This window comes from Emiliania huxleyi, assembly GCF_000372725.1.
Source record: "Emiliania huxleyi CCMP1516 unplaced genomic scaffold EMIHUscaffold_35, whole genome shotgun sequence".
Classification (NCBI taxonomy): domain Eukaryota; phylum Haptophyta; order Isochrysidales; family Noelaerhabdaceae; genus Emiliania; species Emiliania huxleyi.
This window is the reverse complement of record NW_005199363.1, coordinates 162,177-174,188: the sequence shown is the minus strand read 5'-3', so window position 1 is coordinate 174,188 and position 12,012 is coordinate 162,177. Positions and strand designations below refer to the sequence as shown.

The window sequence follows — 12,012 nt, the reverse complement described above, 5'->3', positions numbered from 1 at the left end:
TGTGTGGTGGGTGGGTGGGTGGGTGGGTGTGGTGGGTGGGGCCGGGGGGGGGGGGAGCAGGCTGGGGTCCGTGTGGAGAGGGACCGCACGAGGCGCCGCCCAGAGTAGGCTGGGTCGGTGGAGATGGTCTTTGTCGACGCGCCGCACGAGGCGCGACCTCGGCCGCACCTCGGCCGCACCTCGGCTGCACCTCGGCCGCACCTCGGCCGCACCTCGGCTGCACCTCGGCCGCACCTCGGCCGCACCTCGGCCGCACCTCGGCCGCACCTCGGCCGCACCTCGGCCGCACCTCGGCTGCACCTCGGCCGCACCTCGGCCGCACCTCGGCTGCACCTCGGCCGCACCTCGGCCGCACCTCGGCTGCACCTCGGCCGCACCTCGGCTGCACCTCGGCCGCACCTCGGCCGCACCTCGGCCGCACCTCGGCCGCACCTCGGCCGCACCTCGGCCGCACCTCGGCTGCACCTCGGCTGCACCTCGGCCGCACCTCGGCCGCACCTCGGCCGCACCTCGGCCGCACCTCGGCCGCACCTCGGCCGCACCTCGGCTGCACCAGGTGCGGCCCTTTCTCGGGGCGGTGGAGGCGCGAGGCGGGGAGGGCGGCGGGGAGGGCGGCGGGGCGGGCGAGGCGCGGCGGCCAAAGTACTGCTGGCTGCACGAGGGGGGGGAGGCGGGGCCCCGGGAGGAGGCGTCCAGGGACGGGGCTTGCCCACTCGCCGCCCAGCGGTGCGGGTGGAGGCGGACGCTCCAGGCGCTCGACGATGCGTTCGCGGCGCACGGCCCTTCCGACGGCGTGCTCCTGTCTAGGGCGTGTCCACGACATGTCCAGGACGCAGTCTAGGCGCACGGCCCCTTCGACGGCGTGCTCGGCTTCTCCCAGGCGAGAGACGAGCCGAGATGGAGCCGAGGCCGCGGCCAGGCGTTGCCGCGCTTGACACAAAGCCTGGAGCGAGCCTGACGCATGCCGATTCTAGCCGAGATCTAGCCGAGATATACAGCTTGGAGCGAGTCTGACACACCCGGCCCTGGCTTACGCCCGTCCCCAATAACCCTCATGGCTTTGCTCCCTACCCGACCCTCAACCCTCAACCCGACCCTGTGCGGGCGCCGCGCTCCCTGGGCCTCGCAGGGCGCCGCTGTCGCCGCCGCCCTCGCCGCTCTCGTCTCGGGTCGCGCCTCGGCTGCTGCAGGCAGCGGCGGCGAGGTCGCGGCGGAGGCTGCTGCCGCTCCGGCGGTGCGGTTCCGGTTTGTGCTCTGTTGCGGCGGTTTCGTCGGCGCCGCTCCGGAGCTGGGCGCGCTCTACGAGCGTTCGGCGCCGATCGCGATGCCTTCCCTGCACGTGGTCGGAGAGGGGGACGGCGTAGCGCCGGGTGGCGGCGGCGAGGAGCTTGTCCGCCTCTTCTGCCCCGCGAGGGCGGAGGTGGTGCGGCACGGAGGAGGCCACTTCATGCCCGCCGGCAAACGCTTCGTTGAGCGGTACGTCGAGTTCCTCGATGCGCAAAGGGAATGAGCCGGGTCTCGCGGGGTGCGGGGTGGTGTCGGGCGTTTTTCTCCCCCCAGCACCGCCCGCGCCGGGCCGCGGCGTGTTTACGGTGTTTAGAAGAGCGCGAGACCGATCGGCGCGCGACCGAGCATCACCTACCACACCACTGGTCACTGCACACACACTCGGTTCAACACGCTCGTCACTCGTCAGGTCACATCACGAGAACTGCACTGCACCGGCACCGGTGCGCGTTGCGACTTTTGCGTGTGTGGCAAACCGAAACAGCAACACAGCGGCCGGGCACAGCCCGAGGCGTGGCGCCGCGTGTTGAACAGCATGGGTGCTGGGAGAACGAAGACACACAAGAAGGCGGCCAACGCTCACTCATCGTGCCCGCTGCGGGCTCTCTAGTTTGCCTTTGAGCCTCGCAACCCGTAGAGCCCTCGCTCCGCGGCATCGTCATCAGTTGGCGTGGGGCTGGACGCAGCTGGTGCCGAAGCTGGTGCCGCAGCTGGTGCCGAGCAACAGCGGCCGAAACCGGAGGCCATCCCTGAGCAGGCCGCCTTTGCCGAAGCTGAGAGAGTCCCCAGGAACGACCCACTCCCGTCCATCTTGATCTTGATCCCGAGCCCGCCGCGCCGTTCCTTGACGTATTTCCGTGTGGGCGGAGGGAGCGATGGTTTTGGCACACCCGACATCTGGCGGGTACGGCGGCGAAGGCGGCGGGGCGGCGGCGCGGCGGCGGGCGTGCGGATTCAACAGAAGATGCGAAACCCGGTCACCAGGCTTTTGAAGTTTTTTCGAAAGTGTTTGTAGCTCTTACGAACATACCCGAGGGTGAACTGCTGACAGGGTTTGCGAGCGATCCGAACGTGGTATTCGGGTGATTAGATCACTCAAGCACACACTTTTTTCTTTGGCGTTCTCTCCAAGAGCGCCGCCGCTCGCGGAAAACGTGTGGAAAGACTTCAAGTCATAAATCCCATATGTGGCTGTACTCAACGCTTGTGCTCATCGCCGCCGCGGCGGACGCTCTCCCTCTGGCTGGCTACAAGACGACGTACGAGGTTGTCAAAATGGGCACGGGCAGCGAGGTCGTGTCCAAGGGCGCGACGGTGACCGTCCACGCGACTGGCATTGTCGCGGAGACGAGCAAAAAGTTCTGGAGCACGAAGGACGCCGGCCAGCAGCCGTTCACCTACCAGGCAGGCGTGGGCGGCGTCATCACAGGTGCTCGCCCGCAGCCGACGCCACGACTGCCTCGCACGCTCAAGGCTTGCCGCCGCTCTCAGGCTGGGATCAGGGCTGCCTCGGCATGAAGCTCAACGAGGTGAGGAAACTGAATATCCCGGCCGAGGAAGGTGGGCACGCCGCCCTCTCATACCCTGCTCGGCCGACTGCCTTTTGGCCCTGACGGCTCAAGCGCGCCGCGCCCTCAGGCTACGGGAAGCAGGGCTTCCCTGCTTGGGGCATCCCTCCCGGCGGTGCGCTGCTCTCGACGCTGCCCGAGGAAGCGGCGCTCTCCTCCTCACTGCCGCCTCGCCGCGGCGCAGGCACCCTCGACTTTGAGATTGAGGTGCTCAAGATTGTCAACAAGCAGAAGAAGGAGCTCTGAGGGCATGGCGGCGCTGTAGAGCGGAACGGACTGGGTGTTGCACGCGACGTTGATATCCACTCTTTCGTCTTTGCTCTCATTATACGGTAAACTCAACGCAAGGAGACATGGTCATGGAGAGCACTGGCGCACTGGCACTTGGTCTTGCTCTTGCGTCTTGGACAGTGGTGTCCACTCCCTGAGGTTCATGTAGTACCTAGTAGGTCTCTATTGTTGGCAACTCAGGTGGTGTCAGTTTTTCGCGCACTCGCATACCCTGCTCCCTGGGTTTTAGGTATGTTGTTGGCAAGACAGCAAGCTCACCCTTCCTCTCGTTTTCTACTCGTCGCCCTGAATGGTTGGGCAGGTTGTGGAGGACACGATATCCCGGCGTGAACACGACTAACTGGCGGATCCGCTCCTGACAGTGGCATGCACCGCGCCGCGGCGCGTGCCACTGTCTTTGTTTGAAGTTAAAAGTCGAATCAGAGCGGTGTCGGCGTTGTCCTCCATTTTCCTCCCCTGGGCCCCCGTCCGGGACCGCTCCGGGACGCACGCCGGCGAAGCACCATCAAGCTGTTGTACGGCTCCGGCATCGCCTTCCCAGGCTTAGCTAGACTGAGAGATATTGTGCATACGGTCTGTCTCTACAATATACTCACTGACACTCTACCTCCCAGAGCTCGTCCCGGTCCATCACGGCCATCCTCGTCCTCCGGAGGGCCCCCGGCCGCGGCGCGGTGCGGCGGCGTCACAAATCCGACCACAGAGCACCGGGACGCGGTCGGGCGATCTGAGGTCCAACTAGGCGTATGCATTGCCCATCCAGTGCTATCACCTGGACCCATCAACAGGCGCCTGCGGCGCCGTGGTCACGAGGTGTTGTTCACACTTGCCCAAGCATTCATGCAGTACATGTACATGTGTGTGTGTGCATGCACATGACATGAACATGAACATGAACATGAACATGAACATGAACATGACATGAACATGAACATGAACATGACATGACATGGACATGGACATGGACATGGACATGGACATGGACATGGACATGGACATGGACATGGACATGGACATGGACATGGACATGGACATGGACATGGACATGGACATGGACATGGACATGGACATGGACATGGACATGGACATGGACATGGACATGGACATGGACATGGACATGGACATGGACATGGACATGGACATGGACATGGACATGGACATGGACATGGACATGGACATGGACATGGACATGGACATGGACATGGACATGGACATGGACATGGACATGGACATGGACATGGCGTCCGCCGCCCGCAAGCGCGCCCGCACCGGTGGAGACGCCGAGGAGCCCGTGCCGATCGCGGATGGCTTCGAGGCTCCCATCTTTGGCGCGCGCGTCGTCGGCCAGGTCACCACGCTGACGCTCGAGGGCGAGGACGGCCCTCTGGCATCGCTCGGTCCGGTTGGCGTCGCGAGCGACCACACTGGCGCCTGGTACGTCTCGACCGAGGACTCGCTGCTTCACGTCTCGGCGGCCGGGCGCGTGCGCCGCGTGGCAGCTTTGCCGGCGACTTCTGTCTTCTACGCCGTCGCCGCCAGCCCGGACGGGAGCGCGCTGTTTGTGGCGGACTTCAGCAACGACAAGATCCGGCGGGTGGAGGTGACGACTGGCGAGGTGTCGACGATCTCGGGCAGCGGCACAGCGGGCAGCGCCGATGGCGTGGGCGACGCGTCGCAGTTCTACCAGCCATCTGGCCTCGCCATCAGCCCGGACGGGAGTGCGCTGTTTGTGGCCGACAAAGGCAACAACAAGATCCGGCGGGTTGAGGTGGCGACGGGAGAGGTGACGACGATCGCGGGCAGCGGCGAGGCTGGCGACGCGGATGGCGTGGGCGACGCGGCACAGTTTGCCAACCCAGCTGGCATCGCCATCAGCCCGGACGGCGGCGCGCTGTTTGTGGCGGACTGCAACAACAACAAGATCCGTCGGGTGGAGGTGGCGACGGGAGAGGTGAGGACCATCGCGGGCAGCGACAAGGCGGGCGACGCGGATGGCTTGGGCGACGCGGCGGAGTTCTGCTCCCCAACTGGCCTCGCCATCAGCCCGGACGGCAGCGCGCTGTTTGTGACGGACTTCAGCAACGACAAGATCCGGCGGTTGGAGGTGACGACTGGCGAGGTGACGACGATCTCGGGCAGCGGCACAGCGGGCAGCGCTGACGGCGTGGGCGATGCAGCGCAGTTCAACTACCCAGAAGAAGTCGCCATCAGCCCCGATGGCAGCACGCTGTTGGTCAGTTCGAGCGGTGGCCTCCGCCAGGTCTGCGTGGCGGCGCCTCCTCCGCCTCCCTCCTTTGCCCCGATCGTCGTTCCGCCCTCTACCATCCTGGCCGACCTCGCAAAGACGCGGGGCGACGCCACCCTCCCAGAGGGGAAGGTCACCTTCCTGGTCGGCGACGACGAGGAGCGCATCGAGCACGTGAGCAAGAACGTGCTCTGCATTCGGTCCCCGGTCTATCGGACCATGTTTGGCATCGGCATGAAGGAGCGCGACGCCGCCGAGGTCACGGTGTCCCACGCCGACCCCGCCAGCTTCACCGCCCTGATCGACTACCTCCTCTCCGACAAGTTCGACCTCGGCGAAGAGGAGGGCAGGGCGCAGCGCGCGCTCGACCTGCGGGAGCTGGCGCAAATGTACCAGGTGCCGCGCCTCGAGCTGCTCTGCGCGCAGGCGCTGCAGGAGAGCGTCGCGCCGGCGACCGCCGTGCCGCTGCTCGAGGCGGCGCACACGACGGGCGACGGGCGGCTACTCGCGCAGTGCCGCCGCTTCGTGGCCGACCACGCCGCCGAGGTGCAGGCGAGCGGCGGCGTGGAGCAGCTGCGCGACTTTGGCGTGGGGGCTGCTCGGCGACGCGCTCGACCAGGTGGCGGAGCTCAAGGGCGCGATGCGCGAGGCGGACCTCGAGAAGGCCCGGGCGGAGGTGTCCGAGCGGGCATGAGTGAGGGGTACTGTTGTTCAGCGGCCAGCAAGCAGATTTGCCGGGTAAAACCCGAGCGGGCATGAGGGGCAGCGCCCCCCAGCCCTGCTCGTCGCTTGGCACAAGTGAGAGCGGTGTGGCAGCGCAAAGCGCGCCGTGCAGCATGGGGCGCGCTCCTGCGACACCATTGTTACTGGGTGCGTAACTACATCAGTAATTGCACGCGCTGTCTCTCTATTGAAAGCGCGTGGTCTGACGAACTTTTGTGTGTGTCCACACACGAGTGGAAAGAATTTAAACAACACAACTCTCTCTCACACACAGCACACAGGCTCGACACAGGTGCGAACTGGGGCGCGTGCTAGTACTATCACCGGCACACCGAGTGGAAAGAAGAGCAAAAAGAAAAGAGCGCACATCAACGGCAACGCGGTATAGTACGGCTTTACGTGGAGGGCGGGGACACATGTCCCTAAATCCCATGTTCCCATCTCGTCTCACAGTTTTACCTATTTATTTATTTAACGCGGTAGTATGGACGCGGAGAGACAGAACCGAAGTGCGAAGACGGCGACACCGCGAGCGACACGCGCGAGTGACACGCGCGAGGAGACCTGGCGAGTAGAGACCACGCCTGCTATTCACAGCACAAGCCCTCGCCGGGGGCTCGAGCATGCGCAGCGAAAAGCTGTTCCCCGCCTGTGAAAAAGGGAGGCGTGGTCTGTACTCGCCAGCGAAGAGACACACATGCATGTATGTATGTAGTAAGGTGAAGAACAGCCAGGCTCGGACTGGACACACCAACGCGGTATGGGTGGACGCTGGACAGATGATGACGGCACGCACGAGCGACACACAGACACAAACAGGCTCACAAGACACACAGCCAGCTGGCTGCCACACACCCTGAGTTGGCGTACACATAACTCAAGGCCACATCCTCCCTGTCGCCCCCCCCAGCACACCACGGTGCCAAGGGTACAAACAGCAGCACAACAACACAAACAGGCGACAGGGAGTAACATGCGAGGCTAGAGCAGGCTTGCTCCGCCTCTAGCAATCTCGCCGGCCGGCGAGGCACGGACGAGACCGTGTGTGGGGTCTAGTGAGGTGTCTATGGACGCCCTCCTCACAGGCTAGCTGCCTACTGCTAGCCCTATCTCGCACTCACGGGCAGTGACAATTCAATGGGTGAGTGTTTGCGAGCTGAGGCGCGTGGGCTAAATCTAGGCCGCGCGTCGTGGCACTATGACGAAGTTAGACGTGCGGCCGCAGCGCGCCCGCCGCAGGCTCGGCGGTGCGCGCGCGTTAGCGAGAAAGTTGCGGGTAGAGCCATGCCCGACTTTTCGAAGGTGAGGCCTCTGCGACGAGTGCCAGCCGCGCTGCGGAGCCACACCCTTCGAGCCGCGTCCCGTCGGCACCGTCCCTGAGTGCGTCCCGCCTTGGCGGCACACACTCTCGACGAGGACAGTCCGGCCTACGGGAACGTGTCGCGCGCCGGCGACGGTTGCGGCGTGGTGGTTTCGAGTACGAAGCGAAGATGGCACGACCACCGCCTTCTTCGCCCGGGTAGATCTATGCGGCGTCTCGAAAGCGCGGTGTTTCGAGTACCGCGACAAGCTGGTCCGCCATGCCTTCGTACGACAAGCCGACCTGCCCTTCGTACGACAAGCCGACCTGCCCACAGCCCACCAAGCACTACCTCATCAAAAAGAAATCCCGCGGCGTCAAGGACGATGGCGCCCTCGTGAAGCTCGGAGACGTCGATCTCGCGGGAAAGGTGCAGATCCGGAACCTACTGGGCAAGGTTGAGGAGGGGACAAAGAAGATCACAGAAGCTGTGACCGACATGCTCGGAGACTCGCTCGGCGGCCTGATCGACAACATCCTCAAGAAGGTCTTTTCCGGCGAGTCGTCGCTCGACAAGGTCAAGAAGCTCGTCACCTCGCTGGTGAGCTGCGGCGGCCTCTGGAACGCGCTCGAGGTGCGGCTCCGCCGCCCCCGCCTCCGCCAGTTGCCGCAGCCGCACAGAGCTGAGCTATGAGCGGCGCCACACATATGCCCTCGCGCGGCGCACAGGCCTTCTTCAGCCGCATCGCCTGCGCGGTGGGCACCACCCTCAAGACGGTCATCGTCGCCGTCAAGTGCCTCATCGAGGATGGCAAGTGCCCCAAGAAGTGGGAAAGGGCGCGCCGCCCGCGCCGCACTCTCACGCACCAGTGTCCTAGCGGCAGCAGTGTCCTAGCGCCCGCATGCTCACACCGCCGCCCGCCGCGCCGCCGCCTCCCCCCGCCCCCCTCTTAGATCATCGAGGCCATCGAGAAGCGGGTACCCGAGTTCCTCAGCTGCATCAAGGCGCGCCCTCCTGGCTCCTCTCTCGTGTCCGGATGCCCCGCTCTCGCCCTCGCCTTTCCAGCCCCGCGCCGCCCCCGTCGCCGCCGCCCTCACCCCCCGCCGCGCGCGCGCCACACGCACGCACGCGCCCCGCCTCGCCGCCTCCACCTAATCCCCCCCCCCCCGCCCCCCCCCCCGCCCGCCCCTTCCCCTTTGCAGAACAGCCTCACGGCCCTCTTCGAGGCCTTGTTCGGCGGCGCCACCGAACTGCTCGGTAAGATCAAGCACGCGATCGCTGGCATCTGGCCCGACGGGTGCGGCTGCCTCCCCCTCTCTCTCACGCGACTAGCCCTCCGCCCCCCCCCCCTCTAGCTGCGGCTGCCCACTACTCATCGCTCTCATTCTTCCTCCTTGCACATTGGAGCCGTGTGGGGGGCTCCTCTCTTTGAGACGTGGAGTCGCGAGCCCCCACCCCCCCACCTTGAGATGTGTACCTCACCTGACCTAACCTCCCCCACCTCTCTCCCGGTGCGGCTGCCCACGGCGGTCTGGCCGAGAAAGAGGTCTCGCACGAGCACTATAGTTTCTTCTGCTTCCAGGTGCGGCTGCCCGCACGGCGGTCTGGCCGGCATCTTCGGCAAGATCTTTGCGCTCGCCGGCGCCGTCTTCGGGGCCCTCCAGCGCTGTGCCTCGGTTCCCCTCTCCCAGTCCCAACGTTAGCCATGGCGCCACGCTGCTGCAGGCCCTCCAGACCGTGCTCGGCTCGCTGCCCGGCCTGGTCGTCGGCATCCTGCAGGAGAGCCGGGATAGATCCGAGACCACACCTCGGCCACACCTCGGCCACCACCCTGTCCTCGGCCACACCTCGGCCAATATCTCGTCCTCATCTCGTCGGCAGGCGACCGGCGACCTCGTCAAGAACATCTTCGAGGGGAAGCTCTTCAGCTCCGTCGGCGAGACTAGCCCGAGATTGCCCCGAGATTACTCCGAGATGAGCCGAGAGATGAGCCGGGATTCGCTCTTCAGCTGCATCGCGCGCACATGTTCGGAGATGGCCCGAGATCTGCCCGAGATGAGCCGAGATTGCGCCGAGATACAGGCGAGCTCGTCGCGTACGTGCTCGGCGACACGCTCCTCGTTGTCAAGGGCGTGCTCAACCAGACCGCCGGCTTCCTCAAGGCTCCTCCCCCCCCCCCTCCTCCTCCCCCCCCCACACCCCACCCACACACGCACCCACACACCCACGCACCGCTCACACACACGCGCACGCTCGCCCCACGCTCGTGTGTGTGGAGAAGCTTACCTCGCCTCACCTAAGGCGCTCTTCGGCCGCGGCGGTGGCGGCATCATCAACAACTGCAACTCCGGCTGCGGCGGCATCGGGGGCCTGATCGACCGCGTGCTCGGCCAGGTGGAATCAATATGTCAATCCACCGGTCAAACTCTGAGACGAGAGATGGGGTTTAGAAACATGCACATGCACATGCACATGTGCATGTGTCCCTGCCCTGCACGGCCAGGTGACGAGAACGAGTCACGAATCCTTCACTGCGAGTACTCGGCCAGCTGGTACTCTCGGCACTGAGCTGAAGACCACACGTGTGCTCGGCCACAGGTGCTCGCCCTCACCGGACAGATCCTCGAGGGCGTCTCAAAGATCGGCGAGGCGATCGAGCACCTGACTGGCGAGCCGATCGGCGAGATCCTGCTCGAGCGCACATCAAGAGCCACACTGACCACCGCTCCTCGTGACTGATGGATGAGAGCTCTTGCTTCACAGGCAACCTGCTCGAGCACATCAGGAGCGCACTCGGGAGCGGGCTCGAGACTCTGCGCTACGCCATCAAGCTCCTGCTTCGCGACTTGCTCCCCGCCCTCCTCGGAGGCACCGTCGGCCTCCTCTCGCGGCTAGAGTCCTCAGTTCAGAGCTGGTTGTCCTAGTGGTTGTCAATGAGTACCACAGGCATCGTCGGCTTCCTCGGGAGCATCGCGACCAAGCTCGGCGTCGGGCTCGAGGCGCTCGAGGAGGCGCTCGCCGCCATCCTGTGAGTACGAAGTGATCGCGTCAGTCATGAAGAGACAGGCGCTCAAGGAGGCGCTCGCCGCCATTCTGATCGGCGACGAGGACAGCCCGGGCCTGCTGCCCGACGTCAACTTCACACCGGACCTCTCCTGGACCTCTCCTGGACCTCTCCTGGAACCTTCCTGTAGGCCTGCTGCCCGACGTCCGGAAGGCGGTCGAGGCCATCCTCGCCGGAAGCGCCGAGCTGGTCAACTCGATCCTCCAGAAGATCGAGGAGCTGCTCACGAAGGGCCTCGTCGGCACCGGCGATGCGCCCGGCATCCTGCCCGGCCTCAAGGCGAAGGTCATCGGCAGCGCGGATGGCTCCAGCGGCCTGCGGCGCGTGTTTGCACTCGTCCACGACGTGCTCGGCTTCGCGGGCAAGTTCGCCTTCTAGGAGCCTTCTAGGAGCCTTCTAGGAGCCTTCTAGGTGCTCGGCTTCGCGGGCAAGTTCCTCTTCTAGGAGCCTTCTAGGAGCCTTCTAGGAGCCTTCTAGGTGCTCGGCTTCGCGGGCAAGTTCCTCGAGAACATCAACGACACGGTGACCGACGTCCTCAAGGGGGACGGCATCGACACCAAGCTGCTCTCCAACACGGGCGAGCTGCTCAAGGAGATCAAGGACTCGGTCGGCGACCTACTCCAGGTGCGCCCCCCCCCCTCCCCCCCACACGCACACGCTCTCACACGCACACGCACACGCTTACGCTCACACGTACACGTGCTCTCACACTCACGCTCACACTCTCCCCCATCCTCCCTAGACCCTCCCTAGACCCTCCCTAGGCCCTCCCTCACCCTCCCTCACCCTCCCTCACCCTCCCTCCCTCCCTCGACCTCTCCAGGACGTCTACGAGGCCCTCTCCCCCATCGGGGCGAAGGTCAAGGACCTCCTCGACGGCGTCGACAGCTTCATCGTCCTGCTTCTCAACAACGTCCTCTCGCTGGTCGGTGGCATCGTCTGGGGGGTCGAGTGGTTCCTCGACAACCCGTGGGGCGGCGTCGGCGTCATGCTGGACTCGACCCGGGCGCTCGTCGGCAACCTCCTCCCCGACGACATTCAGATCATTGAGAGGCTCAAGGAGACCGTCAAGAAGGAGGGCTCCGCCGCCAAGGAGCCGGAGGCCTTCCCGATCGTTGCGCTCATCAAGACGATCCTCAGTGCGCCCAGCCCCCCCTACCACACACCTTAGCAGCGACACACGGACAGACAGAAAAGACAGACAGAGAGACACACGCATCACGCTCGCACGCACACGCATCACGCTCGCACGCACGAAGACACTCACTCACTCACTCACTCACTCAACTCACTCACTCACTCACTCAACTCACCCCCCCCCCCCATCAAGGCCGCATGAAGGCCAACCGGCCCCTTGACCTCCGCCACACTCTGTATCAAAGCCGGCCCTTCGGCTATTACAAGGCCCCCTTGGCGCCTTCCCTGTAGTTCCATCCCCCGTGGATTCGACAAGATCCTCTCCCAGGTCGCCGAGACCCTTGGTTGAAAAATCCTCCCAGGGCCACACGCAATCATACGCACCCGCACCTTTAC

The 12,012-nt window shown here is 64.9% G+C and overlaps 5 protein-coding genes across 5 annotated transcripts in view; all 5 read left to right on the top strand.

The window, feature by feature from the left end:
• The window catches only part of EMIHUDRAFT_101808 (hypothetical protein), a gene marked incomplete at both ends in the record, with an annotated part of 4,234 nt that extends 2,724 nt beyond the window's left edge, over positions 1-1,510 (top strand). The window contains one exon of the mRNA XM_005772818.1: positions 1,191-1,510. Coding sequence (XP_005772875.1) covers positions 1,191-1,510 — 320 coding nt within the window. The remainder of the gene's footprint in view (positions 1-1,190) is intronic.
• A 1,034-nt stretch (positions 1,511-2,544) lies between these two features.
• Positions 2,545-3,074, top strand: EMIHUDRAFT_48975 (hypothetical protein; the record flags this gene model as incomplete). Its single annotated transcript, XM_005772817.1, has 4 exons — positions 2,545-2,716; positions 2,779-2,847; positions 2,926-2,970; positions 3,040-3,074. Coding segments are annotated over 4 exons (321 nt in total), but the record flags the coding sequence as incomplete, so codon positions are not given.
• Positions 3,075-3,214: 140 nt separating this feature from the next.
• On the top strand, positions 3,215-6,085 carry EMIHUDRAFT_208291 (hypothetical protein; the record flags this gene model as incomplete). Its single annotated transcript, XM_005772816.1, has 3 exons — positions 3,215-3,242; positions 4,424-5,937; positions 6,011-6,085. The coding sequence occupies 3 exons, from the start codon at positions 3,215-3,217 to the stop codon at positions 6,083-6,085; spliced, it is 1,617 nt and encodes a 538-aa protein (XP_005772873.1).
• Positions 6,086-7,650: 1,565 nt separating this feature from the next.
• Positions 7,651-9,351, top strand: EMIHUDRAFT_355053 (hypothetical protein; the record flags this gene model as incomplete). The annotated part of the gene is made up of 7 exons (XM_005772815.1): positions 7,651-8,048; positions 8,144-8,251; positions 8,369-8,419; positions 8,618-8,718; positions 9,004-9,070; positions 9,141-9,194; positions 9,297-9,351. Coding segments are annotated over exons 1-7 (790 nt in total), but the record flags the coding sequence as incomplete, so codon positions are not given.
• Positions 9,352-10,469: 1,118 nt separating this feature from the next.
• Positions 10,470-12,012, top strand: part of EMIHUDRAFT_208289 (hypothetical protein) — a gene marked incomplete at both ends in the record, with an annotated part of 3,290 nt that continues 1,747 nt past the window's right edge. The window contains 4 exons of the mRNA XM_005772814.1: positions 10,470-10,547; positions 10,633-10,824; positions 10,957-11,103; positions 11,339-11,593. Coding sequence (XP_005772871.1) covers positions 10,470-10,547; positions 10,633-10,824; positions 10,957-11,103; positions 11,339-11,593 — 672 coding nt within the window. The remainder of the gene's footprint in view (positions 10,548-10,632; positions 10,825-10,956; positions 11,104-11,338; positions 11,594-12,012) is intronic.